Below are 17,301 nucleotides of genomic sequence, written 5' to 3'. Positions count from 1 at the left end.
TAGAATATAAAATTTGTACTACTTGCCCTTTACAGAAAAGTTTTGGTAGCCCCTTATCTAAGTTCTTGGATCAGCTGACTTGTGCTTGAGATCTCCCTCTCCCTCTCTCTCTCCCCCCTACACACACACACACCACTGTCCTCATACATTGTCAACTTCCTAGCTTTCTTAAGTGATCTATGCTTAATTCGAAAGACTTATACTGCTGTACTATAAATTTGTTCTCACAAAAACTTTGTTTTTTTTTGTTAATGATTCTACTCTATAAAAGGCATGTAGAAATGATTTGTTTCGACTTAACTCCTGAACAACAGCAGCAATTTGGAGATAACATAGTTGAAGAGTTTCCGGAAAACCTTTTTCACACCAAACTCCAATGTGTTTCTTACTGAGTAAATATTTAGATTAGATCCTAAAGTTATAATGTTGATTCCTTGCTTGTAAAAGTCTTTTCAGTTGGCATTTCGGGGTGAGCGGGCCAAAGAGGGCACAGTACTGTTTCATTAGTAGTCCTGCATTTATCGCCTGCATTCCATTTCGGTTAAATTTGGCTTTCTTTCCATTTATTTTTTCCTTTCTGATTTTTAATACCGCAGAATTGTCAGCGTACCAATTAAAAGTAATTAACCTTATAAAGAAAACCTTGATGCAAAGGCACTATTCCTGACAGCAGTCCACTGACAGAGGTGCACGTATTTTCCTTTCCATCCATAAGGTTATATTTAATAGTATTTCTTTGAGTATCAAAGGCTTTTATTGCAGCTGGTGTTATTTTCTGTACCTAAGAATATTTTTAAAAGTTGGTCACTAATGGTGTCTGCCAAGCTGAGTATGCATGGAGTTCCAAATATCCTATTTAATTAACACTGAGCGCTCATGGATGCTTTAGGGTAAAACGTAAGGCAGAACGTCCTCAGGAACTTTGGTGTGAAACAGATTGTAGATGGGTCTATCTTTTTCCACCCCACAGGCTGTTGACTTGTCTCTTGTCCGTTGGCTTTATCCTTGACTAAACTAGGCTTCTCGTCCTTAAGTTACTTTCATGCTCGTGATTTTAGGTTTTTATACTCTGGCATAGCTTAGACTTATTCCCTATAGTAAGAAAACCTAACAGCAATGTGATTTAAAGTTCTTTTTTTTTTTTTAAAGTGAGGGTAGGGAATGACGGTACAGGTGCCTTAGTCCACAGCTACTTTTAGGACCTGATAGAAATTGCATTGCCTTTATTCGTCTAATTAAAATGATCTAAATACTTTGAAAATGAAAAGTATATATAGGAAGAAGGGGATTTGACTCCTGATTTTTAACTCACTGAAGTGAATCCTTCTGAAATTTCAGACACGTGCTTGTGCCCTGCAAGTTTTGTCTGCCATCTTGGAAGGCTCAAAGCAGTTTCTTTCCGTTGCTGAAGATATCAGTGACCACAAAAGGGCTTTCACTCCCTTTTCCGTAATGATCGCTTCCAGCATTAAAGAGTTGCACAGATGTCTTTTGTTAGCTTTGGTGGCGGAATCATCCTCACAGACCCTCACTCAGATAATTAAGGTAAATGTGCCAAGATATCAGTGAATTGGCAGAGGCAGTTTCTCTATTTCAGTTTTGTGTAATGTTTATATTGCCCACAAATGAATTGACTTAAGAATATAAGTAACTTTATTAAAGATAACCTGATTGGAAGTCTTTTCTTCCTACTTGTCTGATCACAGCTATATGTGATCTTTGTATATGTGATCTCTTTGTATGTCCAAATAAATGATTTACTATGACAGTTCCTTTTAAGTTGTACCAAGTGCCCTTTTCCCTTTAAAAAAAGGAAAAGAAAAAAAAAGACTGATTTTCAAATGAATGTAAAGACTTTTGTTTTTTAATTAAATGCTTTAAATTTTGTCTCTGTGCTGTGGCTTAACCAGGCCCATTAATGAGCTACTCTTTGTGTTTTGTAGTGTCTTGCAAACTTGGTATCAAATTCACCTTATAACCGTCTGAAACTCAGCCTGCTGACCAAAGTCTGGAACCAGATAAAACCTTATATCCGCCACAAAGGTTGGTGGTAGTTTGAAATTGATTGCTTCTTTATATCAATGAAATCTAGATTACTAGTTTAAAATATTCAGAACATTTTTAATACACTAAGATAATTCTGTTTATTATCCTCAAACTTTGAGGGGAACCAGCTATCACCAGAACCCTACTTTTGATCCCTGAAGGCCCCGTAGGCACCACTGGAAAGAAATAACTTGGAGAATCAGCTGTACAGTTCAGTGCCTTTTCAGTGCATCAGCGCAGTGACTGGAGTGTCCCTTTAGAGTTAAGGCCGAGCAGATCCCAGGGGCTCTGCGCTAGTGGGGCTTCCCTGGTGGCTCAGCTGGTGAAGAATCCGCCCACAACAGGGGAGACCTGGGCTCGATCCCTGGGTTGGGAAGATCCCACGGAGAAGGGAAAGGCACCCCATTCCAGTATTCTGGCCTGGACAATCCCATGGACTGTATAGTCCGTGGGGGTCGCAAAGAGTTGGACACAACTGAGCGACTTTGAGTTCACTTCTTCATTTCTGCTCTGGTATATAATAATTCATAGTCTCTAGATATAAGTAGAAAATGGATAGACAGATAGACATCTTCCTCTTTTTGGAAAGAAGTGAAATATAAAACCTAGTTTTGCTATCAGGGTAATGTTGGCCTGATAGAGTGAATGTGGAAGCATTTCTTCCTCTTCAGTTTTTTAGAATAGTTTGAGGAGGATTAGTATTAAGTCTTCTTTAGATGTTTGGTAGAATTTACCTCACCCTTGAAACCATCTGGTCCTGGGCTTTTGTTTTGGGTGGAATTTTTTGATCAGTGATTTGATTTCATTACTAGTAATTGGTCATTGAATGTTTTTAGAAATTTATCCATTTCTTCTTGGTTGTCCAATTTGTTGGCATATAACTGTTAATAGTGATCTCTTATAATCCTTTGTGGTGTTGGTTGTATCTTTTCTTTCATTTCTAATTTTACTGATTTTGGTTTAGTTCAGTCGCTCAGTCATGTCTGACTCTGCAATTTGGGCCCTTTTATTCAGTCTTTTTATTGATTTGGGCTCTCTATTTTTCTTGATGAGTCTGGCTAAAGGTTTTTCAATTTTGTTTATCTTTTTGGGAACCAGTTTTTGGTTTCATTGATCTTTTCTATTGTTTTGTGTGTGTGTGTATCATTTTATTTATTTCTACTCTGATCTTTATTTTCCCTTTGAGTTTGTTTTTCTTTTTTTAGTTCCTTTAGGTATAAGGTTAAACGGTTTGTTTGAGATTTTTCTTACTTTCTGAGGTAGGCCTGTATTGCTGTGGATTTCTCTTTTAGAACAGCCTTTGCTTTACGCAGTAGGTTTTGAAACACTGTGTTTCATTTTCACTTGTCTCAAGGTTTTCCTTTTTGACTTTTTTCAGTGACCTATTGGTTGGTTGGTGGCATGTTGTCTAGACTCCACTTGTTTGTGTTTTCTCTAGTAGTTGATTTCTTGTCTCAAAGGATTTTAGTCTGAAAAGATGCTTGATATGATTTCAGTCTTATTAACTTTATTGAGGCCTGTCTTATTTTGCCTAATCCTCTGTTTGTTTGTATGTATCAGGTAGATCAGCTGCATCTCCTGTTCTTGGTTGAGTGGCTAAGTGTAGAAGGTGAACTCAGAGGCCCAGTAGTATGGTTCCCCCAGGTCACCAGAGCCCAGGGCTCCAGGAGTGTCCCCTGTGTGAGTGGCGACCGCCCTTCCGTCATTCCTGGGCCGCACTTTCTGCAGGTGTGTTAGTGTATGGGGTTGGCTCCCAGCGCAGCTGGCTGTAACTGGGAACTGAATTAGATGAGCATGTGATGGGTGGGATCCACAGATGCATGCTAGTAAATTAGATGGCGAGAGTCAGAACAGGTACCTGCCGGTGCGTAGCTAACTAAGTAGAGAGAGAGACGAAAAAAAAAATTTTTTTTTTGAAAGTGGCACTCGATAGCTTCTCAGAAACCGTCAGGCGCATGCTTTATTATTAGTCAGTGAATCTCCCTCTTTGATCGGCTTCTTTTCAAACTGCTGTCTGTGTGCCATAACCTGGAGCCAGTGAGTTTTTGTGCATAGCCTTTTGGAGTGGATTCACAATTCTCTACAGCCCTCCGACTCTCCCTCAGGTGTAACCCCCACTGGTTTATGGGGGAATCATCTTCCTGGTGCAGGTCCCCTGGGCTGGGGAGCCCAACATTGGGTTCAGAACCCTCACTCCTCAGGAGGACGTCTAAGGCTGTGAAATCCCTCCTGCCTATGGTTTATAGCACTCAAGGGGTGTAGGTCCCTCCCAGACCATGTCTCTGCCCCTCCTACTTGTCTCAATATGGCTTAAAAAAAAAAGTTTAGTTGTGGAAAATTTTTTCTGCTGGTCATCAGGTTGTTCTCCGATATGGTAGCTCTACATGACTGCAATTTTCCTCTCTATGAGAAGAGAGCCTAGCGTCTTCCTACTGTGCCATCTTGTCCTGTCCCTTCACTTTAGCCTTTTGGACTCTACAGTGGCCTACCGCTCTTTTTCTTTCTTTCATGATTGATTTTGGAAGGGTCTAAGCCAGTTGTCTTTTTTTTTGGCTGCACTGGGTCTTCTTTGTGGTGTGCGGGGGCATCTCCCTAGTTGCTCGGGTCACATGGGATCTTAGTTCCCCAACCAGGGGTCTAACCCGTGTCCTACATTGGAAGGTGGATTCTTAGCCACTGGAACACCAGGAAGTCCTACCAGTTGTCTTTATAGTATGTCTCACCCTCAATTTGTAGGATATTTTCCTTATGATGTTGTTTAACTTATACATGTGTTTCCTGTAAACTGGTAGTTCTGTCTGGAGGTTTAATTAGATTCAGGTTAAACAAGAAAGTCATAATTCTTAATTGCCTGCAGGGATAATTATGATCTCTATGGTCACCGTTCCCATGGTGACAGGTTCTTACTGTTCCCTTTGACAGACGTTAATGTTCGTGTGTCAAGTCTCACACTGTTGGGAGCCATAGTGTCCACTCACGCACCTTTACCTGAAGTCCAGCTACTTCTACAACAGCCCTGTTCATCTGGACTCAGCAGCAGCAGCTCAGCCACTCCTCACCTCAGTCCTCCTGAATGGTGGAAGAAGGCCCCTTCAGGACCCTTTGTAGAAGAAGGAGCTGTTAGCTCACCAAAGTTGTCTTCAGAGCCCTGCTGGCTCATTCGACTTTGCATTTCCATTGTTGTTCTGCCCAGGGAGGATTCCTGTTCAGGTAGCGATGCTGGTTCTGCAGGAGGAAGCATCTATGAGCCGTTCCCGATGCGGTTGGAGGCCTTGCAGGTAGGAGGTTTCATTTCCTCTTCTCTGAAGTGGAAGTAATCATTCATTCTTCACGGGGCTTACCTGGTGGCTCAGCAGTAAAGAATCTGCCTGCAATGCAGGAGTCACAGGAGACACAGGTTTGATCCCTGGGTTGGCAAGATTACCTGCAGGAGGGCATGGCAACCCACTCTAGTATTCTCACCTGGAGAATCCTTGGACAGAGTAGCCGGTCACAAAGAGTCAGACACAACTGAAGTGACCTAGCGTGCACGCACGCACGCACGCACACACGCACACACCCACACACACCCACATTCTTTCTTCACAGGGTGATTACTTCATGAGGAGTAAGTCTGAAAATGTAAAACCAAGCCATGTGTCATTGGTATTAGTGGGAATTGTGCATGAATTCACGTTTTAGGTGTGAATGCTTTGTTGCTTTGTTTTAGGGGGGTAGGTGGAGGGGCTTGGTTGTAAAATGTCTGATTCATCCAGTTTTGTTGCAAGCCATTTTAGTCATCTCAGTTATTATATGGCCAATAGGTGTTATAGATTATATAATAATTCTGAAAGAAATTATAGTTAATCTTTGATATCTGCATCTGAAAATTAAAATAAATGTTTACTTTACTTCTCTTTGGTCATATATCTGCTTCAGTTCAGTTCAGTCACTCAGTTGTGTCCGACTCTTTGCGACCCCATAAATTGCAGCACGCCAGGCCTCCCTGTCCATCACAGACTCCTAGAGTTCACTCAAACTCACGTCCATTGAGTCAAGTGATGCCATTCAGCCATCTCATCCTCTGTCTTCCCCTTCTCCTCCTGCCTCCATTCCGTCCCAGCATCAGAGTCTTTTCCAATGAGTCAGCTGTCGCATGAGGTAGCCAGAGTACTGGAGTTTTAGCTTTAGCATCATTCCTTCCAAAGAACACCCAGGACTGATTTCTCTTAGAATGGACTGGTTGGATCTCCTTGCAGTCCAAGGGACTCTCAAGAGTCTTCTCCAACACCATAGTTCAAAAGCATCAATTCTTCGGCGCTCAGCTTTCTTCACAGTCCAACTCTCACATCCATACATGACTACTGGAAAAACTATAGCCTTGACTAGATAGACCTTTGTTGGCAAACCTGTGTCTTAGGTCCTACCTGAATACAGAAAAAACGAATACTTTAATTTAGGGTGGTTCTCTTCCTTTGAAGGAATAAATATTTTGTTATATCTGCTTAGAGACAACAAAATATTTATTCCTTCAAAGGAAGAGAACCACCCTAGATTAAAGTATTTGTTTTTTCTGTATTCAGGTAGGACCTAAGACACAGGTTTGGTCTTGGGGTCTGCTGCTAATTATTGGGTTGATATTACACATGTCCTTTAACCTCTTAGGGCTTGCCTTGGTGGTTCAGTTAGTAAAGAATCTGCCTGAAGTGCAGGAGACCCAGGTTCGATCTCTGGGTCAGGAAGATCCCCTGGAAAAGGGAATGGCAACCACTCCAGTATTCTTGCCTGGAGAATTCCATGGACAGGGGAGTCTGGTGGGCTACAGTCCACGGGGTCACAGAGTTGGACACAGCTGAGCAACTAATGCACAACACTTTAACCTCTTAAACTTTTTCAGTCATAGTTTCTTCAGCTAGAATATTTAGTTAATACCGCCTTTGAAAAATTGTTCCCGGGCTTAAGTGAGACAATAATGATAATCTTAAACACATTTTGTAGATTATAAAGCACCATAAAATTATATGATAGCACTTAGTTGAGTTCAGTCATAAAATAAAGATTATGGTTGTTTTTCGTTTTATTCAGCTTCAGGGTTAAGCCCCTTGTTGAGTGTGAGTGATTTCTGAAATACTGGAACGCTTCTGGATCTTGCGGTCCTGCATTCCGTTCTCAGGGCTAATCCCGTTTCCTTTGCAGGTGTTGGCTCATCTGGCAAGGGGCTACTTTTCGATGACGCAGGTCTACTTAATGGAGCTTGGAGAGGTGATTTGCAAGTGCTTGGGGGAGGCAGATCCGTCTATCCAGCTTCATGGGGCAAAGGTAATTTTCGTGAAAAGCCATGTGCTTGTTTCTTTTCCTGCTCTTAGGTTCTTTCCTCTGCCGCATGTCCATGGTTCTGAGTTTCTTTAGGACGTTTCAGGTAGGGAAGTGATACGTTCTTCTATTTTAAGCCCTACATATAAACCAAAAAAATTAATTTGGTAATAAATTAATGAGATATACCTGGTGATTTTGCTCCTGTTGAGAATGGCTCTGAGATAGGAGTTGCTAAAGAAAGAAAGAAAAGCCACTGGAAATTATTTTTCCCCTTGAGTTGAAGCAATCTGTAAATTGAAGTTGCTTTTTACCTCCATGGTTCTAATATTCATCTCTGATAATCTGTTTCTTTTATCTTGGCAGCTTCTGGAAGAACTGGGTACCAGCTTAATACACCAGTATAAACCAGATTCTTCCGTAGCACCTGATCAGAGAGTTCCAGTCCCCTTGGTAAGTAAATGTGTGTTCATGGTTTTCTCTTTTCTTAGTGCTTCAGTCAGTTTTATTTTGAGGTTCAGCGATGGTTTCTTTCAATATCAGAAAGTATCAGAGAGTTTGGTTTCTTTCAGTATCGAAAATTATGGTTTATAATTTAGGATGAGTAGGTTTTATTTGCATTTCATTTTATTTGCAGTTCAATATGTGGTAATGTGTAACATAGAGCCAGCAATGGAAGAACCAGTTTTGTTACACAAAACCTAATTCTATTACTCAGTATGCCCAAGAGACAGACTAGAATGCTGGGAAGAGCCCAGGATTTGGAATACAAAGTCATGAGATTAAACCACTTAATGAATATTATGAAAAATATTATAATTTCCTTGTTATAAAGAGGAATAAAAATCCTTGACTCATGGGACTTTTGGAAAATTAAATGAGGTGTGAACACTAGCAAATAGATGTTCAATGAATCTTAATTTCCTTAACCCCTTCACTGCCAGCCCCCTCTCCCCATTATTTCCATTAGATTTTGTGATCTTAGATTCTCTGTGTTGCCCCCACGCTGTGCCAGTTATTCTCTGGAGGAGGAACACGTGAGCCCACCAAAGAAACCTACGTAGTGCCAAAAGCAAAGTCAGCTCAACATGAGTGAGGTTTTCTCCCTCTGCACTCTTCAGCCTGCCCGTTCCTTTTCTCTTCACAGTTTCTGTCATCCTTGCAGGGAATTAAGAATGTCTAGCCCTAGTCCTTCCCTAGACAGTCACTAAAACTGAAGTGTCACCATTTGCAGGGAGTTGTGTTGAGCTTCACCATCAGACAGACCTGGGTTTAATCCAGACTTGTTCTCTTGCTCCATGTGATTTTGGGCAAGACTCTTAACTGCTCACACTTTAGTATTATTTCATACGTCAAAAAAGGAATATACTTTCTGTATTACTGATATACTGTTGACTGATAAATTATACTGATAAACACTTAGCAGCTTAAAGCCATATCCTACATTTATTCTCTCACATAGTTTCTGTGGGCCAGGAATTGGGAGCAGCTTACCTGATGGTTCTGGCTGAGGTCTCATGAGACTACAGCCAGGATACTGGCAGGGGCTGCAGTCAGCCGAATTTGACGAAGGTGGGTGGCGCCTCTTCTGCAGTGTCTCACTCAACCACATACCTTGCAGGTCAGCGCTGCCTGCTGGCAGATCTCATTTGCTCCCTCCACTTGAGGACCTCCCCAGAGAGCTGCTGGAGTCTTCTCTGTACAAGGCAGCTGGCCACCCTTGCTCAGTTGCTAAGTCGTGTCTCACTTTTTGTGACCCTAAGGACTGTAGCCCTCCAGGCTCCTCTGTCCATGGGATTTCCCAGGCAAGAATACTGGAGTGGGTTGCCATTTCCTACTCCAGGGTATCTTCCTGACCCAGGGGTTGAACCCACGTTTCCTGCATCTCCCACAGTGGGTTCTTTACCACCGAGCCACAGGGAACGTCCTGGCCACCATTACAGCAGTTTAATTAAGAGAGAGCAAGATAGAGCTATAGGATTTTTATGAATCAGCCCAAGTCAGTGTGGAAGGGGATGGCCTCCTAAACATTAGGAGGTGGGGATCCCTGGAGGCCGGCTTGAAGGCTGGCAACCACACCTGGCTGTCATCTTCTGGTTTGGGGCAAGAGGGCCCAGACTGGGGGTCTTGGTGATAGGGTTGTGGAGGTGAGAGAACTGGCACATGGGTACATGGCAAAATTTATCACTAAGTCCATGGGGAGGAAATGGAGACACCAGAACCCCAGACAGATTTGCATCTGGGGCGTGATTCTTCAGGGTTTTTAAAAACATGAGAAGGAAACTGTTCAAGCGCTTGCACATGCCTCCCTTGAGGGGCACTGAAGTGAGAAAATTCTTTACATGCTCAAAACAGAGCTTATTGTTCGGTTGAAGACTCTCCACTGTGTACCCGGCGCTGTGCTAGAGACTTTACACACAATCTTACATTTTATTATCACACAAACTGCCAAGTAGATGTCTTTGCCCTGCTTTACTGAAGAGGAACCAAAACTTGGGTTCAGCGACCACCCGAGGCTGCAGAGACTGGAAGCAGCGGCTGGAGGCCTCAGCCCCAGTCTGCCTTTCTGGATCCAGCATACAGCCTCTGGGCCACCCTGGAACTCCGACCCTGTGCCCACCGAGGGGCAGGTTGAAAGAGCGCCTGGCTGGGGGTCAGTTGGTCTGATTCTAGTCCAGCCCTGCTGCCCACCAGCAGGTTACCTCTTTGTGCCTCAGTTTCCTTGTATGAAAATGGAGATAATGGTATATTCTTCATTTAGTTGGGCTGAAATTAAAAAGAGTTGATGGGGGGACATCCCTGGTGGTCCAGTGGCTAAGACTCCATGCTCCCAATGGGGGGCCTGGGTTTGATGCCTGGTCAGGGCACTAGATTCCACACGCCACAACTAAGAGTTCACATGCCACGAGCAGGAGAAGATCCCAGGCGCCTCAGCTAAGACTCAGTACAGCCTAAATAAATAAATGTTTCTTAAACATGCAGGGCGTTGATCCGTGGCAAGCACGTGCAGCAGCACCTGGCGTTGGGAAGCTCTGGAGAGTATAAGCTGATGCTGTCCTCTTCTCGTCCCCATTGCTGCTGTCACTGTTGCTGCCTCGCTGAACCAGACTGTGGAAGCACTTAACTAGTTGCTTTCTAAAGTTCCTTTCAGTGCTGCTTGGGAAGCACTAGTGAAAGCGTTCACAGCGAGCGACCGCTTTATGGAAAGCGCGCCATCACTCTGGTCCCGGGCGGTAGTGTGAGCAGCGGGCTGGCTCCTCTGTCGTCTCTCGGCTGCACTTACAGCTGTGCCCCTTCCAGGTGGTGACCTTCTGGACCGCGATGCTCAACGGCCCTTTACCCAGAGCCTTGCAGAACGCAGAACATCCGACGCTGCAGGCCAGCGCCTGTGACGCCCTGTCTTCCATCTTGCCGGAAGCCTTCAGCAGTCTGCCGGTAACCTTCAGGGTGTTTTCTCATCTTTAATGTGTGATGCTAAGCATGAGAGCTTGAGTTTGATTTGGACTCTTTTGAACCAGTATTCAACATCATCTCTGAGGAAAAGGTGCATGTTCTACCTGAGTGTAGGGTGAGGGCAGAGGAGAACAGCACTGAAATCTTAATGTCTCCGGAGCTTTTCCTCCCTGTGCTTAGAAGGCGGGATTGGCGGGGGAAGGGAGAGTAGCAGAGGCTTTGAAGTCACGTTTTAGCATTTCAGATCTGTAAGTTAGAAAATCCTAGCTCTTTGGATTTGAATCCTAGCTGGTTTAAATCCTAGCAGCTCTTCTGCCTTCTAGCTCTTAGGTTATCTAACTTCTATAAAGTTTAGTTTTATCACTGGTAAGATGGAAATGATGTGCGCGGTAATGTGAAGCCTGTGAAAATGCCTACTCTGGTGCCCAATACATGGTGTGCCTAGACCACTGCTTCCTTTAGCCCTCAATGGCGTTTGTATCCCTTCTTATTTATATAAGTTAGTTTTTATAAGGAAGGCAGCCTGATTAAAGGAGGAGAACAAAATGACCTGATCCCCATGGTGGTAGAGGTTACATGTAGTCACGAGGCTGTGAGCCCTGTCTCGAGTGGGTCCTCTGATGTTTACTGGATCTGAGCTGAACCTTTGTTCTCTGCCAAGTTAGCCTCAAAGACTCAGTTGTGTTCACCTCCCTGACGTGTCACAGTCACTTGTCGAAGGCAGTGGCTCATAACTATTTCACTCACGCTTTTGCGTGGCCTCCCTTTCTCACCGCAGAGCGACAGGCAGATCCTGTGCATCACGATGCTGCTGGGGCTGAACGACAGCAAGAACCGTTTAGTGAAAGCTGCCACCTCACGAGCCCTCGGGGTCTATGTGCTTTTTCCTTGTCTCAGACAGGTCAGTGAGCCCACATAGCTCCACCATGCCACTTTATAGTCATTTTATTACTCTTTGTGATGATATAGAGCTCCTGAAGTAGACAGTAAAGGCAATTAAATTGGTTTGTAATCTGGTTTCCTTAACTGCTACTAAAATATGCTAATGTCTATAAGAGTTGACTCATTGGAAAAGACTCTGATGCTGGGAGGGATTGGGGGCAGGAGGAGAAGGGGACGACCCAGGATGAGATGGCTGGATGGCATCACCAACTCGATGGACGTGAGTCTGAGTGAACTCCGAGAGCTGGTGATGGACAGGGAGGCCTGGCGTGCTGCAGTTCATGGGGTTGCAAAGAATCAGACACGACTGAGCAACTGAACTGAACTGAACTGAACTGATAGTTCACTTAACTGTTTTGCACACTGCCCAGGACCCTAGGCCAGTGAATGTTTAAAGTAATATACGGTGAACAAAAGAAGTGAAATGGGACATTACCATACGATAGTAATAATTTAGAAAGTTAATAAAATTTTAATACAAAGAAACAAATTTCTCCTTCACTCTTATTTGTGACCTTTATCTCACAAAGTGAGAAGTGTGTAAGTGAACAGGATGTGCTTACAAGCGTGTTTCATTGTCCACATCTTTTCCCAAGGTGGACATCAAGCCAAGCGCAGGATTCAGAGATAATTGTCACAGGCCAGGTTATAAGATGTTTGCAAGAGCAAAATCTGTAGCCTCCTTGAGTGTGTATGGCCTGTATCAGAATCATGGGAGACCTTGCCCTGGAATTTTAATGAGTGTCTAAATTGTCATATAAGAAAACAGTAAATTGATTAAATGAATTTTGATTTACAAATACAAGTTTGTGGTAAAGGCTTATATAGCTTTATCTGAAAACAAATTTGAGAACTTTGAAGGTAGCAGTGTGAACTCTTAAGGTAACTACAGTGTTTTTTGTTTACCTTACAGGATGTCATATTTGTTGCAGACACAGCCAATGCAATATTGATGTCACTTCAGGACAAGTCTCTTAATGTCCGGGCCAAAGCAGCCTGGTCCCTCGGCAACCTGACCGACACTCTGATTGTTAACATGTAGGTGACTCAGCTCACTGTCTCTGGTTGACTTCCAAGGCCAAGGTCCCAAGAGGACATCTTTGATCCTACTAGAAAGCAATTAGCAGTAATTCCTTTACATTATGTAGTCAGTCTTGCTGCTTTGTTTTGTTTTATATTCTGTATTTATATTTGTTTTATATACTATTAGTAACCTGTTTTTAATATATATATATAAAATACTGTATGCTGATGCAAGTAATATATCCACATTATAGAAAATGTGAGAACTATTAAAGTAGAAAATCAAAACCTTGATAATAGTTGCCTATTTTTCAATATTGTATTTGTATATTTTTAAGTGATGTATTCACAGCTTTATCCTCTAATTTCCCTCTCCAGAGGCCACTGCTCTTACGCATACACAAGTATCTTGCTTTTTGTTCCTTCACTCTGGACGTGTAACATGTATAAGCATTCTGCTGGCTTCTGTAGACTTTTTATAAATTGTTATTTGTTATTACACACTCATCTCTGTGCTCATTATTTTGCCGTTCCCCTGTAACTGAACATTCGTGTTAGTGTAGGCTTTTATATGCTTTGAACATTTTTGTGCATGAAATCTCCATTGTGAGATACCCTTTTTGGTTATATCCCTAGCTGTAGACCTACAGAATCAAAAGGTGTAAACCCTAAATAAGTTCTCAGTATAATCTGAACAAATTTGTGGAACTGTTTGTATAATTACACTGAGTGAGTATATTTGTACATGTTTAGGTGGGTTTTACAGTTAACATGTTTCGCTTGCTTTGGGTGGGACAGGGAAACACCAGACCCAAGTTTCCAGGAAGAGTTCTCAGGCCTCCTGCTCTTGAAGATGCTGCAGTCAGCTATAGATGCTTCCAAGGATAAAGACAAGGTACCACGGACAGCACAACCTCATATTTCTCAGTGAGACACGTAGTGCATTACAGTTCTGTCTCACCAAATGTGTCCCTGTTCAGAGGAGATCGAGAGTGTGCTCAGGGTGTATAGTGCACACTCCACACTTGACGCTCCCCTTCCTATCTCGTGAGAAATGCCAGTGCCATTTGTACGACTGTCCCATACCCGTTCTTCCAAAAATCTCTTAGTAGAATTGACAAGTCAGGAAGATGAGCAGCTTGGCTCTGAATATTCCCTGTTACACTGTTAAGTTTTAAAAGTGTAGACATGCACATTAGGGTCAGCAGACATCAGCCACGTTCAAATACTGGCTTGCCCTTTAGTAGCTGAATGACCTTTGGTGCATTATTAACTTCTCTGAAGGTGAGTTTCCTCATCTGTGACCTGAAAATCATTCCATATACCTCACTGGACTCCAAGGTGCCTTTTATTACAGCACCTAGCATAGCACCAGGCCCAAACCAAGTGCTTGACTTAGTCAGTGCTTCTGAAGACCCGGGAAGCCCTACCATAGGTTAATTCAATCAGAATTGGTTTTGTTTTCTTAAAAAAAAAAAAGCTCCCCAGATGATTCTAGTATGCTGCAAAGTTTGTGACTTATGAAACCTAGGTTTTCCAAGCTTTGCTGCAACTCAACCGTGTCCTTTTGCCTCTGGGCCTCACACACCATCTCTGTAAAACAAGGAAGATAGACCTCTCTGAAGTCTCATCTGACATTTAAAAACTCAGGGCAAGGAACTATAGAACCTCATCTCTCTGATGACACAGAATGTTGACCCCACAAGACCTTGCAGAGTTCTAAGAACTTGCACCTTTACAAGCTACATTTTTCATTATCTCATTGCTTTAAGATGTTTTGGGCCTCCTGTTTGGTGTTGTTTTTTTTTTTTTTATTAAAATTATACTTTCTGACACACATCTTTGGCAAAACAGATTTCTAATGCTTTTACATCTTACTCCAGGTAAAAAGCAATGCAGTCCGAGCCCTTGGAAATTTGCTTCATTTTCTGCAACCTTCTCATATAGAAAAACCCAGATTTGCTGAAATCATTGAGGAGGCTATCCAGGCCCTGATTTCTACTGTTCTGATTGAGGCTGCCATGAAAGTCCGGTGGAATGCCTGTTATGCGATGGGAAATGTATTTAAAAATCCTGCTCTTCACCTCGGTAAGAACGTCTCCTTCTCTCTGATGGAGGGTTTCTTTGGACAATACACACCAGTCTCCATTATTAATAAAACCACGCTGTTATTCATGGTATTTTACTGAACACCCCAGTTTAAGGGAAAGGTGAGGTAAATCATGGTCTATATATTTAAAGGGGTATTGTGTTGCCACTTAAAATTACATTTACAGAAAGTTCTTGATAATCTGGAAAGATAGTTCTGATGTTAAGCAAATGAAAATGAGATATGGGAATTGTTTCTACAGTATGATCTCAATAAATGGGTAGAAAAAAGACTGAAAGGAAATTAACCTAAATATTGACTGATTGTCTTTCGATGGGATGATAAGTAGGATTCTTTTCTGCTTTTATTTTTCAAAATTTTCTGCAGTGAGCATACATTGTTTTAGCAATCAGGAAAAAAGTTAAAAGGGAAACAGACATGAGAGAAAGAGGGTTTAACTGGAAATCCCACAGGAGATGTTGGCTCCGGGGTGGAATGCTGCAGGCAGGGAGAGATCTGCCTCTGAGGATGACAGGCCCTGCACCTCGGTACATCAGCAGCAGCTGATAGCTGTTCTGGGATCTGGATCACAGCCTCCAGATCCCACTCACTTGAATTGCCAGCATTTCTGAAACACGAGGGTGTCTGCCTGGAGAGGTGACTTTCCTCTGGACCAGCAGAACCAACATTGCCTTAGGGAGGTCTGTCTCCACTCCTTGTACTCCCAGAAGCGTCCAGGCGGACCAGTCAGCCAGGAGCCTCATGGCTTCATCCACTGAGGAAGCAGCCTGCAGTGGCCTTTGGCATTGGTGTTCTTTGAACTGGGTATCTGCCTCCTGTCTTCAGAGGCAGCAGAGGAGTCGGGAAGGGCTGGGAGCGTTAAGGAAGCTGCATTTTACTCTGCTGCCCATCTTGAGGAATAAGAACTCCCAAAACGGAGCGGGTAGTGGTAGCTCTGACAAGGAATAAAGCTGGCTGACTTTCTGGGGCCAACAGGAAGGGAGCAAAGACAGAACTCTGGGCATCATCTTCTCAGTATTAGGAATTTGAGCCTCCAGTTAATCTGAGTACTTTGTCCCCCAGTCACTACCTAAACAGTATTTTCTTTTCCTTTGTAATAAAATGCAGGACCCACTTTTTAAGTGAGAATTAAGTGAAAACATGGAAGGACTAACTTGAGCACTAATGTATGTGCTTCCTGCAGGCCCCTTCTCTCCCCGCACCCAACTTACTTTTAAACTTTCATTTGCTCTAATGACTATGGATTCTTTCTAGAAACAGCCCCATGGACCTCCCAGGCCTACGACGCCCTGACATCAGTTGTGACGTCATGCAAGAACTTCAAAGTGCGCATCAGATCGGCCGCCGCCCTGGCCGTCCCCCGCAGGAGGGAGCACTATGGGTCGGTCGAGCAGTACGCTCAGATCTGGGATGCCCTGGTCACCGCCTTGCAGAAGAGCGAAGACACCACAGACTTTCTGGAGTTCAAGTACTGTGCCAGCCTGCGGACCCAAATCTGCCAGGCGCTGATTCACCTCCTGAGCTTGGCCAGCCCCTCCGACCTGTCCTGCATCAGGAAAACCCTCGAACTGCACGGGGATATGGTCCAGTCCTATATCCTACAGTTTTTAAAATCAGGAACAGAGAGAGATGACACCGGAGCACCCCACCACCCGCAGGAAAGAGACCAGATGGTCAGAGCGGCCCTGGGGCACATAAACAGTGTCCAGGCACTGGCTGGCGACCCAGCCAAACGGGCCATCGTGGCCTTTTTAGAAGATACCCTGACCATTTATTTTGACTCATCTGGCTCTCAAGTAGCACTCTTAGGATTAACCCATCAGTGAATGGTCTACCATACTTTCCAGGGGTCAAGTGGAAACAGGAAGACCTGAGCTTGAGCATCAGATGTGTGGGGTTTAGTCTTAGGGGCAGAAACAGTCTTTTCACTATTTATTTAGAACGGGTTAGCAGCTATTGAAATTTTTCTCAGCGGGTTCATCCATGTTGCAGAGTGGTTTCACTGCCTTAGCTGTGGCTTGTGCTCTGGGAGCCAAGGAGTTGGGTTGTCCTGTGGATTGAGTAGGCTTGGGTTTTGAAGAGTGGTCTCAGAAGAGTATTTTAAAAAGGAAAAAGCAAAAGGATTTAGGAGTTAGAATGTTGTATATTGTGTCTCTGGGAATTGTTTTTCTTTTGTAATAAACTCATGTAAAGCAGTGTGCCCATAGTCTACCATTTTTGTCAAGTTGCATTTATAGAAAGCTGTAAGTAGAGCTGCTGTTCAGCCAATTTGTGCTGGTTCAGCTGCATCGGTTGCTTTCAGGTTGATAAATAGCTGTTGCACTGAGCTCCCCGAGCGGCACCCCTGGAAGCCCCCTCCATGTCTTCCCACAGCCCTGTAAAGATGAACTTGCATTCAGGGCCCTCTGGCCGAGGCCCATGTCCATTTCAGCCTG

General features: G+C 43.5%; 1 protein-coding gene across 2 annotated transcripts in view; it reads left to right on the top strand.

The window, feature by feature from the left end:
• The window catches only part of HEATR6 (HEAT repeat containing 6), a 33,992-nt gene extending 16,926 nt beyond the window's left edge, over positions 1 to 17,066 (top strand). For both annotated transcript variants that reach the window (XM_069602807.1, XM_069602808.1), the window contains exons 10-20: positions 1,339 to 1,545; positions 1,944 to 2,043; positions 4,969 to 5,324; positions 7,222 to 7,344; positions 7,705 to 7,791; positions 10,639 to 10,773; positions 11,570 to 11,692; positions 12,647 to 12,771; positions 13,555 to 13,651; positions 14,640 to 14,844; positions 16,121 to 17,066. In XM_069602807.1, coding sequence (XP_069458908.1) covers positions 1,339 to 1,545; positions 1,944 to 2,043; positions 4,969 to 5,324; positions 7,222 to 7,344; positions 7,705 to 7,791; positions 10,639 to 10,773; positions 11,570 to 11,692; positions 12,647 to 12,771; positions 13,555 to 13,651; positions 14,640 to 14,844; positions 16,121 to 16,692 — 2,130 coding nt within the window. In that variant the 3' untranslated portion in view covers positions 16,693 to 17,066. The remainder of the gene's footprint in view (positions 1 to 1,338; positions 1,546 to 1,943; positions 2,044 to 4,968; positions 5,325 to 7,221; positions 7,345 to 7,704; positions 7,792 to 10,638; positions 10,774 to 11,569; positions 11,693 to 12,646; positions 12,772 to 13,554; positions 13,652 to 14,639; positions 14,845 to 16,120) is intronic.
• Positions 17,067 to 17,301: the final 235 nt, after the last annotated feature.

The sequence above is a fragment of the Ovis canadensis genome, chromosome 11, assembly GCF_042477335.2.
Source record: "Ovis canadensis isolate MfBH-ARS-UI-01 breed Bighorn chromosome 11, ARS-UI_OviCan_v2, whole genome shotgun sequence".
Taxonomy (NCBI): Eukaryota; Metazoa; Chordata; class Mammalia; order Artiodactyla; family Bovidae; genus Ovis; species Ovis canadensis.
Note: the sequence above shows the minus strand (reverse complement) of the source record. Positions and strands in the feature narration are given on the sequence as shown.